The sequence below is a fragment of the Schistocerca gregaria genome, chromosome 9, assembly GCF_023897955.1.
Source record: "Schistocerca gregaria isolate iqSchGreg1 chromosome 9, iqSchGreg1.2, whole genome shotgun sequence".
In the NCBI taxonomy this organism is placed as follows: domain Eukaryota; kingdom Metazoa; phylum Arthropoda; class Insecta; order Orthoptera; family Acrididae; genus Schistocerca; species Schistocerca gregaria.
In genome coordinates, this window is record NC_064928.1 from 147,995,760 (window position 1) to 148,019,308 (window position 23,549).

At 43.2% G+C, this 23,549-nt stretch overlaps 1 protein-coding gene across 2 annotated transcripts in view; it reads left to right on the forward strand.

Moving 5' to 3' along the window:
• The window catches only part of LOC126292109 (uncharacterized), a 106,629-nt gene that overhangs the window by 19,237 nt on the left and 63,843 nt on the right, over positions 1-23,549 (forward strand). For both annotated transcript variants that reach the window (XM_049985936.1, XM_049985937.1), the window contains exon 2: positions 21,688-21,944. In XM_049985936.1, coding sequence (XP_049841893.1) covers positions 21,688-21,944 — 257 coding nt within the window. The remainder of the gene's footprint in view (positions 1-21,687; positions 21,945-23,549) is intronic.

Here is a 23,549-nt window from a genome sequence, read left to right on the forward strand (position 1 = left end):
GACCGGTTCCGCCGATTGGGGGAATTAGTGGGGGGTCTCAAGGAACGAACTGATGCTGCGGCAGTTGCCTCCGGCACCCCGGAGAGTGTGCATCGCTTGAAACGTGAGCCCGCATCTCGTGGTCGTGCGGTAGCGTTCTCGCTTCCCACGCCCGGGTTCCCGGGTTCGATTCCCGGCGGGGTCAGTGATTTTCTCTGCCTCGTGATGGCTGGGTCTTGTGTGATGTCCTTCGGTTAGTTAGGTTTAAGTAGTTCTAAGTTCTAGAGGACTGATGACCTAAGATGTTAAGTCCCATAGTGCTCAGAGCCATTTGAACCATTTTTTTTTAAACGTGACTACGTGTCATCGACCTCTGTCGAAAAGTGGGAGAGGCGAAAATAGAGCAGCACTTGGAGCAGCGTTATGCAATTAAGTTTTGTGTGCTACTGAACAAAACAGCCTCTGGGACTCTCGATAAGAGTAAAGAGGCCTTTAAGGAAGCCCACGTCCAGTCCAATGGTTTTCATGTGGTACAAACGTTCCAAAGATGGCCGCGGGAATGTTGAAGTCAACGACCGCTCTGGGAGGCAATCATCAAGTGGATCGGATCAAAATGTGGAGAGAGTGCGGGAACTTTGAAACAATGACCATCGTCTTAGTGCTACATTAATTGTCGATGAACTGTCAGAGTACATTGTGGAGGATTGGGCCAGAGAATTTGATGATGTGAAAAGTGTGTGCCAAACTGGTGCCAAACGTTTTGTCGGTGGATCAGAGGAAACGGCGCATGACTGTTTGCCAGGAAATGCTCCAATGGTTGAATGTTGTTCCGACCTTTCTGGGGAAAGTGGTTACTGGTGATGAGACCTGGGTCTACAAGTACGATCCTGAGTCGAAGCGTCAAAGCTCAGAATGACACATTGCTTCCTCGCCGAAGCCCAAGAACGCTCTCATGAGCAAGTCCTGTGCGAAGTGCATGCTGATTTTTTTTTTATGGTAAAGGAGTGGTTCACAAGGAGTCTGTTGCTCGTGGACAGACTGCCACAGGTGACGTTTACACTGGAGTGCTCTGCCGCTTGAGGGATCGAGATCGCCTTGTCCGCCCGGCGGTCAACGGGGATTGGATTCTCCATCAAGACAACGCATCCGCTCACACGTCGCGTGCCGCCGCCAAAGTTTTGGTAAAGTTCAACGTGACAACACTGCCGCAGCCACCCTACAGCCCCGACTTGGCTCCAAGTGACTTTTTCCTCTTCCCCGAATCAAGACATGCCTAAAAGGGAAGCGATTCGAAAGAAATACAGTAGAAGAATGGGTAGGTTTGAGGGATGAAGTAGTGAAGGCAGCAGAGGATCAAATAGGTAAAAAGACGACGGCTAGTAGAAATCCTTGGGTAACAGAAGAAATACTGAATTTAATTTATGAAAGGAGAAAATGTAAAAATGCAGTAAATGAAGCAGACAAACAGGAATACAAACGTCTCAAAAATGAGATCGACAGGAAGTGCAAAATGGCTAAGCAGGGATGGCTAGAGGACAAATGTAAGGATGTAGAGGCTTATCTCACTAGGGGTAAGATAGATACTGCCTACAGGAAAATTAAAGAGACCTTTGGAGATAAGAGAACCACTTGTATGAACATCAAGAGCTCAGATGGAAACCCAGTTCTAAGCAAAGAAGGGAAAGCAGAAAGGTGGAAGGAGTATATAGAGGGTCTCTACAAGGGTGATGTACTTGAGGACAATATGGAAGAGGATGTAGATGAAGATGAAATGGGAGATACGATACTGCGTGAAGAGTTTGACAGAGCACTGAAAGACCTGAGTCGAAACAAGGCCCCCGGAGCAGACAACATTCGATTGGAACTAATAACGGCCGTGGGAGAGCCAGTCCTGACAAAACTCTACCATCTGGTCAGCAAGATGTATGAGACAGGCGAAATACCCTCAGACTTCAAGAAGAATGTAATAATTCCAATCCCAAAGAAAGCAGGTGTTGACAGATGTGAAAATTACCGAACTATCAGTACAATAAGTCACAGCTGCAAAATACTAACGCGAATTCTTTACAGACGAATGGAAAAACTAGTAGAAGCCGACCTCGGGGTAGATCAGTTTGGATTCCGTAGAAATTTTGGAACACGTGAGGCAATACTGTCCCTACGACGTTTCTTAGAAGCTAGATTAAGGAAGGGCAAATCTACGTTTCTAGCATTTGTAGACATAGAGAAAGCTTTTGACAATGTTGACTGGAATTCTCTATTTCAAATACTGTAGGTGGCAGGTTTAAAATACAGGGAGTGAAAGGCTATTTACAATTTGTACAGATACCAGATGGCAGTTATAAGAGTCGAGGGGCATGAAAGGGAAGCAGCAGTTGGGAAGGGAGTGAGACAGGGTTGTAGTCTCTCCCGATGTTATTCAATCTGTATATTGAGCAAGCAGTAAGAGAAACAAAAGAAAAATTCGGAGTAGGTATTAAAATCCACGGAGAAGAAACAAAATCTTAGTGGTTCGCCGATGACATTGTAATTCTGTCAGAGGCAGCAAAGGACTTGCAAGAGGAGTTGAACGGAATGGATAGTGTCTTGAAAGGAGGATATAAGATGAACATCAACAAAAGCAAAACGAGAATAATGGAATGTAGTCGAATTAAGTCGGGTGATGCTGATGGAATTAGATTAGGAAATGAGACACTTAACGTAGTAAAAGAGTTTTGCTATTTGTGGAGCAAAATAACTGATGATGGTCGAAGTAGAGAGGATATAAAATGTAGACTGGCAATGGCAAGGAAAGCGTTTATGAAGAAGAGAAATTTGTTAACACTGAGTATAGATTTAAGTGTCAGGAAGACATTTCTGAAAGTATTTGTATGGAGTGTAGCCATGTATGGAAGTGAAACGTGGACGATAAATAGTTTAGACAAAAAGAGAATAGAAGCTTTCGGAAGTGATGCAGAAGAATGCTGAAGATTAGATGGGTATATCACATAACTGATGAGGAGGTACTGAATAGAATTGGAGAGAAGAGAAATTTGTGGCACAACTTGACTAGAAAAATGTATCGGTTGGTATGGCATATTCTGAGGAATCAAGGGATCACCAATTTAGTATTGGAGGGCAGCGTGGAGAGTAAAAATCGTAAAGGGAGACCAAGAGATGAATACACTAAGCAGATTCAGAAGGATGTAGGTCGCAGTGGGTACTGGGAGATGAAGAGGCTTGCACAGGATAGAGTAGCTTGGAGAGCAGCATCAAACCAGTCTCAGGACTGAAGACCACAACAACACAACAACAACATGCTACCCGCCACAGTTTTTGATGGAGCGAGGCGGAATGGTATTAAAGTCTCGTTAGGGAACTCTTCACAATTGCATTACTCACCCGACTGTGGCGCTACCGTGGCCAAACTGCGAACTATGGCTCAGTATAACGGTTGATGCAATGCGCTCAGACGTCACTTCACTTTCAGATCGTTTACCGTAAACACCAACTGACGAAAGTAAATTATTCTTTAGCGAAATATGGCTCACTATCCTGCTACAGAGATTGTTGATATGATGGTAATTTTAGGTGAATGCCATAATAATTACGCTGCAGCTGCGCAATTATATGCTGATCGTTTTCCAAACAGAAGACATCCAAGTGAAAGCATTATTCGAAATTGCACTCAACGAGCTGGAAATGGGTACATGCACCGTCCACTTCGTCATCGCGAATACAATGAAAATGGAGCTCGTACCCTTACCGTTCTCGCCTGTGTTCAGCTGGATCTCGAAATGAGTAGTCGTGCGATTCAGAGACAAAGTGGAATACCGAAATCATTTGTTTTGAGGATTTTGAAAGCACATAAACATCATGTGTATCATATCACACTGACACTGCCATTAACGCCGAAAGATATGCAAATACTCGTTCATTTCTGCCAATGAGTCTTGGAAACGATAAGAGGTGACAATAATTTTTTTAGATACGTTATGTTCACTGATGAAGCCACATTCAAAAACAATGGTGAATTAAATCGTCATGATTGTCATTATTGGTCCCCTGTCAATCCACACAGAGACAGACCCGTTGACAATCAGCACAAATGGTCGTTAATGGTCTGGTGTGGAATTTTAAACGGTTACTTGTTTGGACCGTAATTTTTGGCCGAAATGTTATTGGGGAATCTTATTTACAAATTCTGTGCGATGATTCGTTAATATGTGGATTTAGAAAGTATGCAACGAATGTTGTTCCAACAGGACGGAGCAGCTCCCCATTATGCTAAAAATGTGCGGAACGTTTTAAATTTACGGTGTATTGGACGCGGCGGACCAATTCAGTAGCCTCCACGTTCACCATACCTAACATCTCATTTTTTGTGGGGTTATTTAAAAAGATTGTTTATGAAAGACAGCCCACAACCCGAAACGATATGGACCAAAGCATTCGAACAGTGTGTGCAGCCATAACAGGGGATGTGCTGCTCAAAACTGTGGATAACTTCCGTAGACGATTGACTTTATGCATTGAAGCGAATGAGGATAATTTTGAACAATTTCTTCGTGGTTAATTTCATTAATTAAGCACCCCAAATTGTGAGAGGCAAGGGGACTCAGACTAATGAAGCCCCCAACATATGAGAGGCAAGGAGACTCACACTAATGAAGCGCCCTACGGTAACATCATTCTACTATGTCCATGTCATTGTTCCTGAGTAACGCTAAAAGTAGGATACAGTACATTTTATACAAAAATAGCTTAATTTGGCGTAACGAAAAAATTGGTTCACATTTTTTATCGATCTGATGCGTCTTCCTCGGATAATTCTAAATAAATCAGAGTTCTTCCCAATATAACTTGCGCACATTTTGGTTTAAGTTCTTTTTGTTACGATAATGTCTTTTATTTTCTGCAATTTACTTTCTTACAAATTGAACATTATAATGATATACCGTTTTATTTTATCTTTTTGAAGACAACTGATATATTTTGTTACTTGTACTTGCTTCTCCTATATCTACAGAGATCGCAACAAAACTTCAGTAGAATGAAATACCTGTTCTAATTTTACTGTGACAGATATGACCATGACGCCACAACACACTTACTCATTTTTATCACATTCAAAGCATATCCCAATCTGGCTGGAATGAGAACTGCATACAAATGTTCCATGATAGTTAGAAATTGTCTTTTTTTTGCCTAGGTTTCTTGGACACAAAGAACACCTTTGTCGTTTGTTGGTGATTCACAGTTGTATTGAGTCCCTTAGGCTCATAGTCATGCTCAAGAGCAAGAAGACCACTTTTTGCTCCCTTTTGAAGGCACCTCCTACCGAGTAGTCTTGCATGCACAAGCCGTCGTCCTAACTGCAGCAAGAACTGCCGCCTCTTCTGATTTGAAGTCAGGCTTTGTGGGTGATGATGCAGTGATTCCAGCAATGCCGATCATATTATAGAAGAGTACAAGGGGCCATCGCTTGGTGTGGAATTTCACGCTATAGGTGCCCACAAGTTCATGGGGTCAACATCCCCGTTTTGTCTGTTGTAATGCTCTATTTCTTCTGGCTTCTTCTCGTGACCAACTAAAGTTCGTGACGAGTGAACAGAGGAGACAAGTATGGGTGCTGATGACTTCTTTGGTACATATGATACTAGTGATATTGAATCAGAGAATCCAAACACAGAGGAATTTACTACTCACGAATGATGTGGCTGCATCTCCTTAGGAATTTCAATCTTGTTTTTCCTTGGAGTTCCGACATAGGTTGGTTTTCGCCGCCAGCAATTCTCTCACTAAATGTATGCCACTGAAAAAATTGTCAGTTACAATATTGCGGCCCTTATTGAACCATTTTGCAGTTAGATCTCTTATGACTCTGGAACCCTGATGTACTTTTCTCTGTTGGCCTGGTTGCTGTCCCAAGTAAATCTATACATTCAGAGGAAATGCATTTCTAGAATCACAAGTCCACCATATTTTTATACCTTATTTAAAGGCTAGCTTTTCATGTATTGTCGATAAGGACATTTCCCTCTTAACGCAACAAACTGTTTATCAATAGTTGTGTCAAAGCCTGGACTGTATATGGAAGAAATCTGTGAAATGAACATTTCCCAGTTGTCTCTAAATGCAGCTAGTTTACCATGAATCCTACGACCTTCCCTTCTTTCCTTGTTGCCAAATCTAACAACACGTATGTTAGTTTGAAACCTTTTTAGGCGCATTGTTGCTTTGAAAATAGGCCATATTCTTCCTTCAAATGTTCACTCAAGTCCATCCTCCCTGATATGTAGGCTCCAGAAGATACAAGCAAACCAATGTACGCCTCTAATTCTTCCACATCTATTTCCTTCCATACCTCTGGTGTACTACTAGGATAATCTTCATTCCACTTTTAGTACATTCGCCAAGCCTCTCTGTTAGTTTCCCTTACCAGGACGGACTTTATTTGTGCGGTAATTAGGAGCTTTAGGGCTTCTTTTATTGATGGTTTAAATGCCTCTGAGCACTATGGGAATGAACATGTGAGGTCGTCAGTCCCCTAGAACTTAAAACTACTTAAACCTAACTAACCTAAGGACATCACACACATCCATGCCCGAGGCAAGATTCGAACCTGCGACCGCAGCAGTCGCGCGGTTCCGGACTGAAGCGCCTAGAACAACTCGGCCACCGCGGCCGGCTCTTTTATTGAACTAGGGGGTACGACTTTAGGACAAAGTTTGTGGCGAATTATATTACGAGATGGAGTTTGACACTTAGTTGGAGGCTCTTTGTATCAAATCATTCCATTTTTTCCAATGAAATAATCTTTTATAGTGTTGTCATTACTTACAGTTATATCACCGTCACTGTGAATGACGTCATCTTCATTATCTTCCTCTTCCAGTACATCATTGCCTTCCTCCCTTCACTATCTGAGGGCAAGTACTCATCATCATTCAGGACAGAAATACTTTCATTATTGACATCAGCATCATCCCACATCTGAAGAACAATCTTGTCGACTTTTTCACCGCGAACAAGTTTTCCACGAGACCTAAACAAAAAATTAATCCTATATTTAAATTCAAACCTAAGTTATAAGAAAACAGTTTTTCCTACAGTTTTAATAATTTAGACTTACCTACATTAAAATGAAATATTTATTTTTTATGAGTTATATGCTAGGCGTATGCAAAACTGTAAGATTTGAAAACAAATACTGTATCTACTTAATAAAGCCAGTCACCATCCACTTCCCTCGTATCAGAATCCTGTCTCAAGCTTAACAACTGAGTAACCTTCATTTTTAATAAGTTATGCCAACTTCAGCCATTTCCTGGCAACACTGAGTCAGTTAAACCAGCTGGGGCTTTGAAGATCCCAAGTGTCCATTTTCCTTAATTCCTAAACTAAGTCATCGTAAATTAAAAATAGTTAATTAATGGTGTTTGTGCATAGTAATCATTTAGATCATAACTACGAGAGAGATGTCAGGGACCATGAGCCTTGGTCCAGTAAATAATGAAGAGCAAGAAGTGTAAGTGGTATAGGGTCTCAAAAGACCGCACGTGCGCAGCGGAGGGCTAAACACTTCCGCTGGCCATCAAACTCCCCAGACATTAACATTATTGTGCATAATTTGGATGCCTTGCAATGTGCTGTTCAGAAAAGATCACCCTCTCGTACCCATAAGGATTTATGGACAGCCCCGCAGGATTCACGGTGTCAATTCCCTCTAGCACTGCTTCAGACATTACTCGAGTCGATACCACTTCGTGTTGCAGCAGTTCTGCGTGCTCGAGAGGGCCCTACAGAATATTAGGCAAGTGTGCCAGTGTCTTTGGCTCTTCAGTGTATAAAGATGTATAAAGTTATATGAAATATTGTATCGTTACCTTTCCACTTTTACTTCTGTTTTGAAATTCTGTTCACTTGAACAGTTGTTACAGCACCGACGACAGGTTACAACGCTACGCGATTTTAGTGACGACGATTCTACCATTATGGTGAGTGTGTGATGTCTAAGAAAGCCCGCCCGTGTTGCGAGTGAGCGCAGTAATGGCTGTCCGTCTTATCTTTCTCTCTGACGTGACCTGAGGAAGCGGTTTCCACACAGAGATAATTGCCATTTGTGCCTATGCACAATGCAACACTCGTTACGCGACGTGCACGTCTTAAGAGCGGCTGACAACACTGAAAGAGGTGCACTGCTGCGGTCTCTGGGCTGACAATAACAATGTAATTAGAGGCGGACTTACGTCACACGTTTCCCGCTGCACGCACTGAGTAACCGCAGATATGTGCCCCTATATGGTAATGTGTCAGACTAAAGGTAGAGAGGCCCAGGGCTCATTTCTCCATCGCTCCTTGGATTTTTCCTATCACTCACCTGCAAAATATCACCTTCAAGAAATAAATTTACTGCACACATTCCTAAACCCTACATTTCTTTTACTGTTAAATGACGTAAATGAGTTTATTTAAAAGCACTTACCGCATTAATATTGAATTTTTTCAGTTTCTCGTTCCTCTGAATCACCCTGTTTGTAAGTGACCTACCATCTCATTAAAAAAAAAAAAAAAAAAAAAAAAACCAGAATCACGCTGAAGAGCCAAAGAAACTGGTATACCTGCCTAATATGCCTAATATCGTGTAGGGACTCCGCGAGCACGCAGAAGTGTCGAAGTGTCGCAACATGACGTGGCATGGACTAACGTCTGAAGTAGAGTTGGAGCGAGATGACACCATGAATCCTGCAGGGCTATGAATAAATCCGTAAGATAACTAGCAAGTGACGATCTCTTTTGAACAGCAAGTTGCAAGGCATGCCAGATATGCTCAATAATGTTTATGTCTGGGGAGTTTGGTATCCAGGGGAAGTGTTTAAACCCAGAAGAGTGTTCCTGGAGCCACTCTGTATTTGTTGTGGACGTGTGGGTGGTCGCATTATCCTGCTGCAATTGCCCAAGTCCGTCGGAATTCACAATGCACATGAATGGATGCAGGTGATCAGACAGGATGCTCACCTGTCGGAGTTGTATCCATACGTATCAGAGTCCCATATCGCTCCAAACGGCGCACGCCCCACACCATTATAGAGCTTCTACTAGCTTGAACAGTCCTTTGTTGACATGTAGGGTCCATGTATTGATGAGGTAGTTTCCGTATCTGTACACGTCCATCCGCTTGAGACTCGTCCGACCAGGCAACATGCTTCCCAGTCCAATGGGCCTTCAGCTCCAAAAGCCCATATCGATGATGGGTTCGCACGCTAACACTTGTTGATGGCCCAGCATTGAAATATGCAGCAATCTGCGGAACGGTTACATTTCCGTCACATTGAACGATTGTCTTCAGTCTTCGTTGGTCCCATTGTTGCAGTATCTTTTTCCGGCCGCAGCGATGTCGGAGGTTCGAAGTTTTACCGAATTTCTGATATTCACGGCACAGTAGTGAAATTTTCCTACGGGAAAATCCCCACTTCATTACCTCAGAGGTGCTGTGTCGCATCGCTCGTGCGGCGACTATAACACCGTTTTCAAACTCACATAAATCTCGGTAACCTGCCACTGTAGCAGCAGAAACGGATCGAACAACTGCGCCAGACACTTGTCGCCTTATATAGGCGTTGCCGACCGCAGCGCCGAAGTCTGCCTGTTCACATATCTCTGTACTTGAATACACATGCCTATACCAGCTTCTTTGCCGCTTCAGTGTAGCACTATTTACATATTATACTACCATTATAATCGATCCAAAAATACATACAGCGTCAAAAGAAATGGTAATTAATGTTGTTAAAAATACTTTTGTCGGACGGTGTGGCCGAGCGGTTCTAGGCGCTCCAGTCTGGAACCCCGCGACAGCTACGGTCGCAGGTTCGAATCCTGCCTCGGGCATGGATGTGTGTGATGTCCTTAGGTTAGTTAGGTTTAAGTAGTTCTGTTCTAGGAGACTTATGACCTAAGATGTTGAGTCCCATAGTGCTCAGAGCCGTTTGAACCATTTTGAACCTAAGATGTTAAGTCCCATAGTGCTCAGAGCCATTTGAACCACTTTTGAAATACCTTTAGTTTTCTGCAAATAGTGTCATACCCAGTTCAGAAATGCCACAGCATATCCCGTTCCGCACATCTGGATGTGTTACTACACTAATGATAAATGTAACACATGGTGAGGAAGCAGTAACTGGGGTGCAAAGCTCGAAAATTTTAGGTGCCTGTGTTGCTCTGCATTTAAACTGGAAGAAACACATTTTTGGACTCCCAGCAGAAATGACTTCAGCCCCATTTCCACTTAGAAGTTTTGCAAATTTTGGGGAGAGAAACATTTCTTGCGTACCAATAAAGTTGTTTGGAATAATTTTCTAGAGTAACTTATCTTTTAAGACACAGTTTTCATCACTCAAAAACTTGCTATTAGAATAATATGTGATGCTCACCCGTAGCCATCACGTAGACAAAATTTCAATGTGTTAGGCACATCGACTACTGGTTCACAGCAAATGTATTCCTCCATGACGTTCACTCTAAAAGAGTGGAGTAGAAGCACGAGGGAAGGTAGGCCTCCGGAATGTGTCCAGGCACTTCCCTCTTTCATACGTCTGCGAACTGAACATCGAGCAGGTGATTCCTCACTCTATGTACGCCGCTACGTCACAAGAAGCAACTACAGGGTGTTCGCAAAGTTACAAAAATATTCCAATGTGTGTCAAATCTTATAGGACTTAACTGCAAAGAACAAACACACACACAGCCATGCCCGACGGAGGAATCGAACCTCCGACGGGACCAGCCACACAGTCCATGACTGCAGCGCCTGAGACCGCTCGGCTAATCCCGCGCGGTGCGCAAAGCTACACCGCCTCACCCAGTACGCCTCACGAATCACTGGCGACGCAGTATGCAGACAGGCCAGCGGTGTGGTTATTTATTTTCTGCGAAGTTCGTTAACATTAAATAGAATGCAGGTATATACTAATAATGTTTTAACGCGAGCAGCATGTGAGGGCAGAATCTATGTAAATCACTGCATTTTGTTCTGCCCCGCTAGAGGGGATTTGATTCTTAGTCATCCTGTACGGCAACTGCAGTGTTCTTCCAGGAAAAGCAACTTCCCCCCACTACGAGCGGTGCTCGATTATCACTATACAGACACATTATACCTTTCCAGTATTTTGCTGCCCAGTTCTTCTGTACGAGAACACAAAATAACTTCACTGAAAATGGCTCTGAACACTATGGGACTTAAAATCTGAGGTCATCAGTCTCCGAGACTTAGAACTACTGAAGCCTAACTAACATATGGACATTACACACATCCATCCCCGAAGCAGGATTCTAACCTGCGACCATAGTAGCAGCGTGGTTCCGGATCAAGCGCCTAGAACCGCTCGGTCACAACGGCCGGCTAACTTCACTGAGCTCGTGTTTATATATATACATAAAAAAAAAGTTTTGCATCACCCCAGTTGCCCGAACTGGTTAGGATAGACATTGATTGTGGATATTGTGTCACAGACACAGTCCCTTTGACTCTTCAGAGATGTCACTAAACCCGCCCAAAGATGTAAACAACCATGCATGAGCAGCACCTATAACACGGAGGGGGTCCGACAGCCAATCAGTTCCAGTCATTCCACCAGGAAGGAGGTACACGGCTCGTGTTGTCTGTAGTTCAACCATGCCTTGACGGCCAATACTGCGGTTCGATCGGGTCCCCATTGTACTTTGAGCCAGGAAGGGCTCTCAACAAGGTAAGTGCCGAGGCGTCTCGAAGCGATGTTGTTCGGACATCGAGGAGATCCACTGTGACAGAAACTGTCGATGACACGCCTCGTTCAGGCCGCCAAAGGGCTACTACTGCAATGGATGAGAGCTACCTACGGATTATGGCTCGGAGGAACCCTGACAGCAACGCCACCATGTTGAATACTGCTTTTTGTGCAGCCACAGGATGTCGTGTTACGACTCACTGGACGCAATAGGCTGCATGATGCTCAACTTCACTCCCGACGTCCATGGCGAGGTCCATCTTTGCAACCACGACACTTTGCAGATGGGCCTAAACATGCCAAATAAACCTCTCAGGATTGTCATCACGTTCTCTTCACTGATGAGTATCACACATGCCTTCAACAAGACAGTCGTCGGAGACGCCTTTACAGGCAACACGGTCAGGCTGAACACCTTAGACACACAGTACAGCGAGTGCAGCAACGTGGAGGTTCCCTGCTGTTTTGGGGTAGCATTATGTGGGGCCGACGTACGCCGCTGTTGGTCATGGAAGGCGCCGCAACGGCTGTACGATACGTTAGCGCTATCCTCCAACTGACAGTGCAACCACGTCGGCAGCATATTGGCGAGGCATTCGCTTTCATGGATGACAGTTCGCTCCCCCATCGTGCACATCTTGTGAATGACGTTCTTCAAGATAACGACATTGCTCGACTAGAGTGGTGATCATGTTCTCCAGACCTTCACCCTACCGAACATACCTGGGATAGATTGAAAAGGGCTGCCTGAGGGACGTGACCCACGAACCACTGTGAGCAATCTACGCCGAGTCGCCGTTCAGGAGTGGGGCAATCTCGACCAATAGTGCCTTGGTGAACTTGTGGATAGTATGCCACGACGAATATAGGTAAGTATCAATGCAAGAAAACGTGCTACTGGGTAATAGAGATACTGGTGTGTACAGCAATCTGGACCACCACCTCTGAAGGTCTCGTTCTATGATCGTACAAGATGCGATGTGCGGTTTTCATGAGCAATAAAAAGGGCGGAAATGATGTTTATGTTGATCTATATTCCAGTTTTCTGTACAGGTTCAAGAACTCTCGGAACCGAGGTAATGCAAAACATTTTGATGTGTGTAGTACCATTATTTTCAGTTTTATAATCAGTACTTTTCGTAGGTATTATGTGGACTGTTATGTAAACGCGTTCCTATAAACAAAGACTAAGCCGTACTTAATTTGTAAGTCTTATGTTGTCATTGACTTACGTAGTGTTGGTGTTGGTGGGAAAGGAATTGGACAGGTAAATGATATACTTCACTGCTGTCTATCTGTAACAGCGTGCTGCACACCCATGTGACTAAGTCGTGTAGAGAAGCTAAACTTCTTCACCAAGGTCGTTAGTAATAACTTTTACTCTCGATGACCGGTTTCGGTAATCAGTGTTACCATCTTCAGGTCTTAGATCTCTCCTGACGGCACCCTGGCTACAATGACGCGTTCTCTTGTGAGTGGCAGTAGACAAATTTATGTGCTGAATAACTGTGTATATAGCTGTTTTAATTTTGACATGCCACTGCATCAGTCTTCCAGCCTGTCATGCGCCACCCAATTCATGAGAAAGGGTATTTTTATTGTTACTTTGAGACCTAAAAAGTAACCTCTCTGTAGAGATGTGAAGATAGTTGGATTGGGTTGTTTTGGTGGAGGAGACCAGACAGCGAGGTCATCGGTCTCATCGGATTAGCGAAGGAAGTCGGCCATGTCCTTTGAAAGGAACCATCCTGGCATTTGCCTGCAGCGATTTAGGGAAATCATGAAAAACCTAAGTCCGGATGGTCGGACGTGGGTTTGGTGAAGATGGTAATACTGATTACCGAAACCGTCATCGAGAGCAAAGGTTATTATTAGCGATCTTGGTGAAGAGGATTAGGTTGTCTAATCTATTATCACAGATCGCTCCTTGTGGTTAAAAATGAGTAAACTAAATAAGTATGATGTTGTCATTTGATGGTGAAATAATAAACCATCATAAAGTTACTCTACCTTTCTTCCTATTGCGTTACCAGCAAACTGCGTAAATCTTTTCCATTCAGGAATGCTGGCACTTGTAGAATGGGCTGCACTGAGTGGAGAAACTTATCACACAGCCACAGTATATCTCGCAAGATGGCTTGAATACGTCTAATGGAATGACACTCGTCACGTTTGTGTCTACAACAGTAATCTTTTTTAATGCGTTACATGACTTATGCTAAAGTATCAGCAGTTCCATAACACATAAGTGACCGACGTTTGTTGTACAGGCATGCATTTAAAGTGTCTGAATCTCTTCAGATGTTGGGAGAGCTGAGGCATCATACCCATCATGCTGTGAAATGTATTCCAGACAGCGATAGTGGGGACTATGAAATCGACGTTTTCGAACGCATATTGACAGCATTTTGCGTTGAGGCAGTCTCGGCAATGTGATGGACAGTCGACAGCTCCACCTGTTGAGCTGTTTTTACATAACACCTCACATAAGAACTGCAAATAAGTACTGATTCGTAAACAGAAAATAATTCCCCTACTTGAACACGAGTTCAGCGAAGTTATTTATCAACTCATGGAGACAGCAAATGCTGGGAAGGTGTAGTCAGTCCGTAAATTGATAACCGAGCTGTGCTTCTAGTCGAGGAAGTTGCCTTTCCTGTGAAGAACACTACACTTGCTGTCCAGGACGATTAGGAATCAATTTCCCCCCAGCAGTGTAGAATAGTATGGAGAGATTTACATATATTCTGTCGATATATCATAGTTGCGTTAGTACACTCCTGGAAATTGAAATAAGAACACCGTGAATTCATTGTCCCAGGAAGGGGAAACTTTATTGACACATTCCTGGGGTCAGATACATCACATGATCACACTGACAGAACCACAGGCACATGGACACAGGCAACAGAGCATGCACAAAGTCGGCACTAGTACAGTGTATATCCACCTTTCGCAGCAATGCAGGCTGCTATTCTCCCATGGAGACGATCGTAGAGATGCTGGATGTAGTCCTGTGGAACAGCTTGCCATGCCATTTCCACCTGGCGCCTCAGTTGGACCAGCGTTCGTGCTTGACGTGCAGACCGCGTGAGACGACGCTTAATCCAGTCCCAAACATGCTCAATGGGGGACAGATCCGGAGATCTTGCTGGCCAGGGTAGTTGACTTACACCTTCTAGAGCACGTTGGATACATGCGGACGTGCATTGTCCTGTTGGAACAGCAAGTTCCCTTGCCGGTCTAGGTATGGTGGAACGATGGGTTCGATGACGGTTTGGATGTACCGTGCACTATTCATTGTCCCCTCGACGATCACCAGAGGTGTACGGCCAGTGTAGGAGATCGCTCCCCACACCATGATGCCGGGTGTTGGCCCTGTGTGCCTCGGTCGTATGCAGTCCTGATTGTGGCGCTCACCTGCACGGCGCCAAACACGCATACGACCATCATTGGCACCAAGGCAGAAGCGACTCTCATCGCTGAAGACGACACGTCTCCATTCGTCCCTCCATTCACGCCTGTCGCGACACCACTGGAGGCGGGCTGCACGATGTTGGGGCGTGAGCGGAAGACGGCCTAACGGTGTGCGGGACCGTAGCCCAGCTTCATGGAGACGGTTGCGAATGGTCGTCGCCGATACTCCAGGAGCAACAGTGTCCCTAATTTGCTGGGAAGTGGCGGTGCGGTCCCCTACGGCACTGCGTAGCATCCTACGGTCTTGGCGTGCATCCGTGCGTCGCTGCGGTCCGGTCCCAGGTCGACGGGCACGTGCACCTTCCGCCGACTACTGGCGACAACATCGATGTACTGTGGAGACCTCACGCCCCACGTGTTGAGCAATTCGGCGGTACGTCCACCCGGCCTCCCGCATGCCGACTATACGCCCTCGCTCAAAGTCCGTCAACTGCACATACGGTTCACGTCCACGCTGTCCTAGCATACTACCAGTGTTAGAGACTGCGATGGAGCTCCGTATACCATGGCAAACTGGCTGACACTGACGGCGGCGGTGCACAAATGCTGCGCAGCTAGCGCTATTCGACGGCGAACACCGCGGTTGCTGGTGTGTCCGCTGTGCCGTGCGTGTGATCATTGCTTGTACAGCCCTCTCGCAGTGTCCGGAGCAAGTATGGTGGGTCTGACACACCGGTGTCAATGTGTTCTTTTTTCCATTTCCAGGAGTGTATTATTAGTATATATCTGCATTCTATGATGTGTTAACGCACTTTACCGAAAATAAACATTCCCCCTGGCATTTCTGCACACTGCGTCACCGTCGATTCATGTGTCTCACCATGGAGAGTCGATATAACTTTGTGAAACATCCTGTACTGTTCTTGTGATGTAGTGAGGTAGATAGAGTGGGGACTCACATGTTAAAAACTATTAGTCCAAGAGAAAAAAATTAAGTGGGCCTTTCTTACAGGAAACTTAATGCAGTTTAATATTTGTGCTGGGATACATTTTTGCTTGAAGGCGCTGTTTCCGAATTATTCGAGAATAACCGAAAAAACTGTATTTTAAACGCCACGCACACCTGCCTCATCCCAGTGTCCACACCACACTAGTGAAGATTTTTAGAATGTTGTCCAGGACATTCTCGCGTAGCACTGTGCAAAAATTTGCGACTACACTACTATTTCCCGTTATTTGGCCTTCGTTGACTGCACTGCTATAACTTGCTGGAAAAGTCAGTTCAGAGGTCACAGGAGGACTTCCAACACAGTCATGTCAGTACAGTCTTTGGGTTGATGACAACGTCACAAATATATTTCCTTGATTAAGGCGTGTTCTGTGATATTCCATGAATTGAAATCATCAGATTTACCAACCTACATTGATTCTCCAAGTTGTCTTCGTGTCATCTAAAGGCCTTTCATTCATTTTATTGGTTTCCTTGTTATCATTAGTTTTTTTATTCTTTCTTTACATCGTTTTACTTCTTTCTTCTGTCTGTATAACGCCAGCCGTTTCCTTTTCTTCTACTAGAAGGCCTTAATAATTACTACTCTTGCTCTGAACTTCTCGTTCTTTCCTATTTCTCTCTCCGTTATTTTCATTCCCTTCACGACTACTACCTTTTCTTTGAGTCAAATCATCAATATTTTTGGGCTTCTGTCAAAAAAGTTTAAATGTTTTTTTTAATTCTTTTCTCTTGTAGCTTTTGTATGTATCATATAACTCTTCTCTTTCTCAGTCTTCTTAAAATTTCTTCTATCTCTCATAAACTTCTCTATAGCCCAAAGTTTTCTTGACTGTTTAGTTTTTTTTTTCATTTCGCCTGGTTGTTTGGCTGTATAAGACGAAAGGCATCGTGAAGCATAAAGGTATTCTGTTCTAATGACAGTGTTATAGCGACCGAGTTTGCATTTATGCATAAATATTTCTTGTCATATAAGATTTCAGTTAATTGGAAAGCCATTACCATTTTCCTTGCCCTTGCTAAGCTAACTTCTTTTCCCAAAGCATTAAGCTATATCATGTCACCTAGATCTTTAAATTTTGTAGCCTTTTCCTACTTTGCGTTCATCACGTACTGTCTTTTTTTAAGACATAGTCTTCCATTACTTCTGTATTTACTTATTTATCCTGGCAGAATGAGCATAATCAGGCCCTCTCTTACACCTCACCAGAGATTTTACATCATATACTGATTTCCACAATGGGAGGTTCAAGAATTAGCAATTTGTGATACAAATATGACAAACAGCTAAAGTTGCAAAATAGCTCTTTTTATTACCTGATTATGAGTAGTTGTGGAATTTTATTCATAACCCATCCTCAAATCATCCTGGGAAACAACGGGCTAAAATTACAATTTGTTACATAAAGTACCGAACAGTCAATGCATGTCTCAAAGTGCAATTTTTAACGTATCAAATCAGAAAACATTACTACACATAGCAAAAAATTCGTGATAATCGTTATTCAATGGAATAAAATGCCGGCGATCATGAAAACGGATACGTACAGAAACAGACAACCTAATCTCAGTCAGCATGAGCAAATTTTCTTGCAGGTGACGCCCCATCCAATGCTTGGAAAAGTCTTTATTGCTTGCTATTATCGTCATCAATACAAGGAAATATGTATACAGGAAAGTGTAAGATCCAACGTTAAAAATGATACATCGTATTTTTATACAGAGTGCACTTTTTGACATACATTGGCTGTTTGGTATTTTTTATATAACATATTGTGATTTTAGCCTATTGTTTCAAAGAACGATTTAAGAATGGGTTATGAAGAAAAGCTCGAAAGCAGTGGTCATTTAGTAATAAAAAGATCTATTTGGCAACTTTCGCTGTTTATCATATTGACATTGCTGATCCTTCAATACACCAATACTCCTGAAATTCTGATATTCATATGGTCGTTCCACTTTCAGTTTCGATACGATATCTCATATCGATAGTAATACTTAAAATTGAATCTATACTTCGATAACATCAAAAGAAAAGTCGTGGTACCGACTTATTTGGCAAGCTACTGATTACTTCTCTATGTATTTTAAGTTCATTTTTGAAGACAAAATGTCTTACTTTAAATACAAGCTAAAATATGGAAGTGATCCAATGTTTTTATGAACTAACTTGGCTATAACGATAAATATAAATATAGGGACAAAACACAAATTTACGAACTGCATTGACATGAATATTATGCAACCCATGCATCTCGTTATTACACTTCCAACTTTACAAGCTTTTCTTCAAGACAAAAACAATCATTTACAACAAACTTTTTCATCTTCAAAGCTCTTATTGTGAATAAAAATCAGTGTTTGTTTGAAACAACCTAACTTACTCGAATCAGTTTACGTAGGTCATTAGCACATACTTAATATCACTGGTATATGTTAGTGAAATCTGATATGTGTAGTACAGAGGATGCATTTTATGACTTTTGATTGGCCGAATAATAATAATAATAATAATAATAATAATAATAATAAAAACAGAGAAAAGTTACGAAGGTGGTTTTAATGCTTCAGGAGTTGTACATATTTTATCCACCTACAACGCACAGGACGCTTGTAAAACCGTGTGAAACTGCCAGAAGATTCTTTCTTTAGATGACGTTAAACTTAACGTGATACATTCGTACTTTCTTTATTTATTTATGTACACGTCAAATTCCTTAGGACCAAATTGAGGAGCAAATCTCCAAGGTCATAGAACGTGTCAGTACATGAAATTACAATATAAAAGTAATAACAGATAAAATAAAATGTTTATGGACTCGAAAAGCACAATCAACAATACAACAAGAATCAGCTTAATTTTTCAAGAAATTTTCTCGATAGAATAGAAGGAGTGAGCCACGAGGAAACTCTTCAGTTTTGATCTGAAAGCGCGTGAATTACTGCTAAGATTTTTGAATTCTTGTGGTAGCTGTGGTAGCTTATTGAAAATGGACGCAGCAGTATACTGCACAATTTCCTGCACAAGAGTTAAGGAATGAAATTACAACGAAATCCAGACCATAAGCTACTCAAAGGCGTTGATAAATATCAACGGCGACAGTTGAAAATGTGTGTCCAGCGACTTGAACCCGGGATTTCCTGCTTACATGGTAGACCCTCTATACAACTGAGCCATCAAGGACACAGAGCACATTGGGACTACAGAGACTTAACTCTGGCACGCTCCCTTGAAACCCACATTTCCAAGTCACTGATCACACATTACATGTGTAGTGCCATTGCCCACTATAATTACTCGCGGCAGTCTGTCTACCAATTCTCATAAGAGTTTGAGCAATGTCTGAAAGAACAGATACCATCTTCATATAGATAAGGCCTGCCAGCCAATGATCTTCTTCAGTTTACTATCTATCACAACACCTAGAAATTTGAACTGTTCAGTTTCACTAATCATATGCCAATTCTGTGAAATTAAAACGTTTGATTTTGTTGAATTGTGTGTTATAAACTATAAAAACTGAGTCTTACTGTGATTTAGCGTTAGTTCATTTTCTACAAGCCATGAACTTAGGTCATGTACTACACTGAAATCGAGCCAATGTTGCTCACAACATCCCTTACGGCCAAGCTAGTGTCATCGCAAATAGAAATATTTTAGAGTTACCAATAATACTAGAGGGCACATCATTTGTACAAATAAGTAACAGGAATGGTCCTAACACTGATCCATGGGGCACCCTCCATTTGACAGTACCCCACTCAGACCCCACATCACAGCCATTCTCATCACTGTGAATAATGATTTTTGCTGTCTGCTACCAAAGTAAGAGGTGAAGCAATTGTGAGCTACTCCCCATATTCCGTAATGGTCCAACTTCTGGAGCAATTTTTTGTGATCGACTCAATCAAATGCGTTAGTTAAATCAAAAATATATTCCTAGCGTTCGGAACGTTTTGTTTAACCCATCCAGTACCTCACAGAGAAAAGAGAATATAGTATTTCCAGTTGTTAATCGACTTCTAAAGCCGAACTGTACATTTTATAGCAAATTATGTGATACAAAATGATCAATTATACTTACATACACAACTACTGATGGCATAGAAATAGGTCTAAAATTGTCTACATTATGCCTTTCTCCCTTTTTATAAAGCGGCTTTACTGCTTAGTACTTCAATCGTTCAGGAAAGTGACCACTCCTAAAGGAGAAATTACAAATATGGCTAATTCAGGGCTAACATGTGCCGCACAGTACTTTAATATTCTGATAGGCACTCCGTCATATCCATAAGTGTCCTTATTCTTCAGTGATTTATGTATTGACTCAATCTCCCCCTTGTCTGTATCACAGAGGAGTGTTTCAGATATCAATCTCGCTAAGGCATTTGCCAAGAGAGTTACATGATTCCCTGTAGAAACTACATTTTTATTTAATTCACGAGAAATGCTCATAAAATGATGGTTAAATACTGTACATATATCCTGATTTATCAGCAACAGAAATATTTTTACTACGAACTGATTTTATATCGACCAGACACTTAACAACCGACCGTATGGTTTTAATTCTGTCCTATGAATTAGCTATTCTATTTGCATACTACATACTCTTTGCCTTCTTAATAATATTTTAAGTACCTTAGAGTGTCGTTCGTAATGGGCTACTGTAGCTTGATTGTGACTACTTCCAATATTTTGATCTACTTGATATCCTTATCCCACTTGTCAGCCACCTTGGCTACCTTTTACTGTTAGTACCCTGTTTAGAACGTTCTAATTGAAAACAACTTTCAAAGAGAATGGGAAATGTGTTACGGAAAGCATTGTATTTGTCATCTATGTTACCGGCACTATAAACATCTGCTACCCTTGTTCCTTCTTCATTTTTGGCGAATCTTCTGTGACCCATTCTGTATTTTGTCACTTTGTGGTAGATTCGTAGAACCGAAAGTTTCGTCACCTGCGACGACACTGTCCATATTTTTCATTTCAATCAGTTCGCAGGAGGCGTCCAGGTGTCTTTGTTTTTGTTGAGGACTCAAGGCATGTAGGACTAACTTTAACACAATATTTATTCTTTTTCGAAACAGTCTGGAGAGACTCATTTAGAGATGTTGCCCCCTTGCCACTTGACACACAACAATGTTTACACAGTACAGCCACACGTCCACCAATCAACACTGCCTGCACGCAACTGATTCGTGAAGTGCATATCTATTGTTTATAATTGCTAGCTCAAACTAGCACCGTAGTTACCGATCTGTCGTCGCTTCTACACGAATAATAATATGGGTATTGCCTCTTTTTGGAAAGAGCTTTTTATGAATAATGAGCACACGTGCTTATAATTACGTTTTGGACACAAATGACAACAGTTCACTTGTTGTTAAAATTTTCTATTTGTTTTATTTAATAAAATTGTTATGATCAGTAAAAGAAAGCGATGATAACGTACTCGGAGCAAACTGGAGGTAAAGGTGTGTGAGAATGCGAGGTGTAACATGAATGAGAGGAATCGTCTTCTTCCGCAGCTGCGAGCCGCCCCATGGCTCCTGACCGTCAGCTGGCTGCTGTTAGTGGGTGGCAGTGGTGCCAACATAACGGAGCCGGCATCTCTCAGCGTGGTCAGCATGCACACTGGGGACCAGCCGCTCTTCACAAGCTTGGTCGTGCACACCCCTGGAGCGGAGGGCTCCGCGACAGTTGGCAGCCCTGACGAGTTGCAGCGCGTGTCTCAGACGCAGCACTGGCCTTACACTGCCAGTATGAGTCCGACGCACGTCGTGGGGTAAGTGGATGCCGCTACCTTCAGTAATGGAAACCACTTTGCTTGGCTCAGACCTGGCGACAGCCGTAGCGTGTAAACTCAAAGATTGTACCTGATAAAACCTGTCGTAGAACTGAGAAAAATGCAGAGCTACATCACTCAGAGACATATATGGTATCAGTTTGAAACATTCACTACGGATGCACAGTTCGTGATAACATGACAATATACGTTGATACCAATTCGATTCTATACAGAGTACACGAAAGAACTTGCCCCCCTTCTAACAGCCGTGTACCGCAAGTCTCTAGAGGAACGGAAGGTTCCAAATGATTGGAAAAGAGCACAGGTAGTCCCAGTCTTCAATCAGGGTCGTCGAGTAAATGCGCAAAACTATAGACCTATATCTCTGACATCGATCTGTTGTAGAATTTTAGATGTTTCTTGCTCCCGTATCATGTCATTTATGGAAACCCAGAATCTACTTGGTAGGAATCAACATGGATTCCGGAAACAGCGATCGTGTGGGACCCAACTCGCTTTATTTGTTCATGAGACCCAGAAAATATTAGAGACAGGCTCCCAGGTAGGTGCCATTTTCCTAGACTTTCGGAAGGCGTTGGATAAAGTTCCGGACTGTCACCTGATAAAGTAAGAGCCTACGGAATATCAGACCAGCTGAGTGGCTGGATTGAAGAGTTTTTAGCAAACAGAAAACGTTGTTCTCAATGGAGAGGCGTCTACAGACGTGAAAGTAACCTCTGGTGTGCCACAGGGGAGTGTTATGGGACCACTGCTTTTCACAATATACGCTCCTGGAAATTGAAATAAGAACACCGTGAATTCATTGTCCCAGGAAGGGGAAACTTTATTGACACATTCCTGGGGTCAGATACATCACATGATCACACTGACAGAACCACAGGCACATAGACACAGGCAACAGACCATGCACAATGTCGGCACTAGTACAGTGTATATCCACGTTTCGCTGCCATGCAGGCTGCTATTCTCTCTTGGAGACGATCGTAGAGATGCTGGATGTAGTCCTGTGGAACGGCTTGCCATGCCATTTCCACCTGGCGCCTCAGTTGGACCAGCGTTCGTGCTGGACGTGCAGACCGCGTGAGACGACGCTTCATCCAGTCCCTAACATGTTCATTGGGGACAGATCCGGAGATCTTGCTGGCCAGGGTAGTTGACTTACACCTGCTAGAGCACGTTGGGTGGTATGGGATAAATGCGGACGTGCATTGTCCTGTTGGAACAGCAAGTTCCCTTGCCGGTCTAGGAATGATAGAACGATGGGTTCGATGACGGTTTGGATGTGCCGTGCACTATTCAGTGTCCCCTCGACGATCACCAGAGGTGTACGGCCAGTATAGGAGATCGCTCCCCACACCATGATGCCGGGTGTTGGCCCTGTGTGCCTCGGTCGTATGCAGTCCTGATTGTGGCGCTCACCTGCACGGCGCCAAACGCGCATACGACCATCATTGGCACCAAGGCAGAAGCGACTCTCATCGCTGAAGACGACACGTCTCCATTCGTCCCTCCATTCACGCCTGTCGCGACACCACTGGAGGCGGGCTGCACGATGTTGGGGCGTGAGCGGAAGACGGCCTA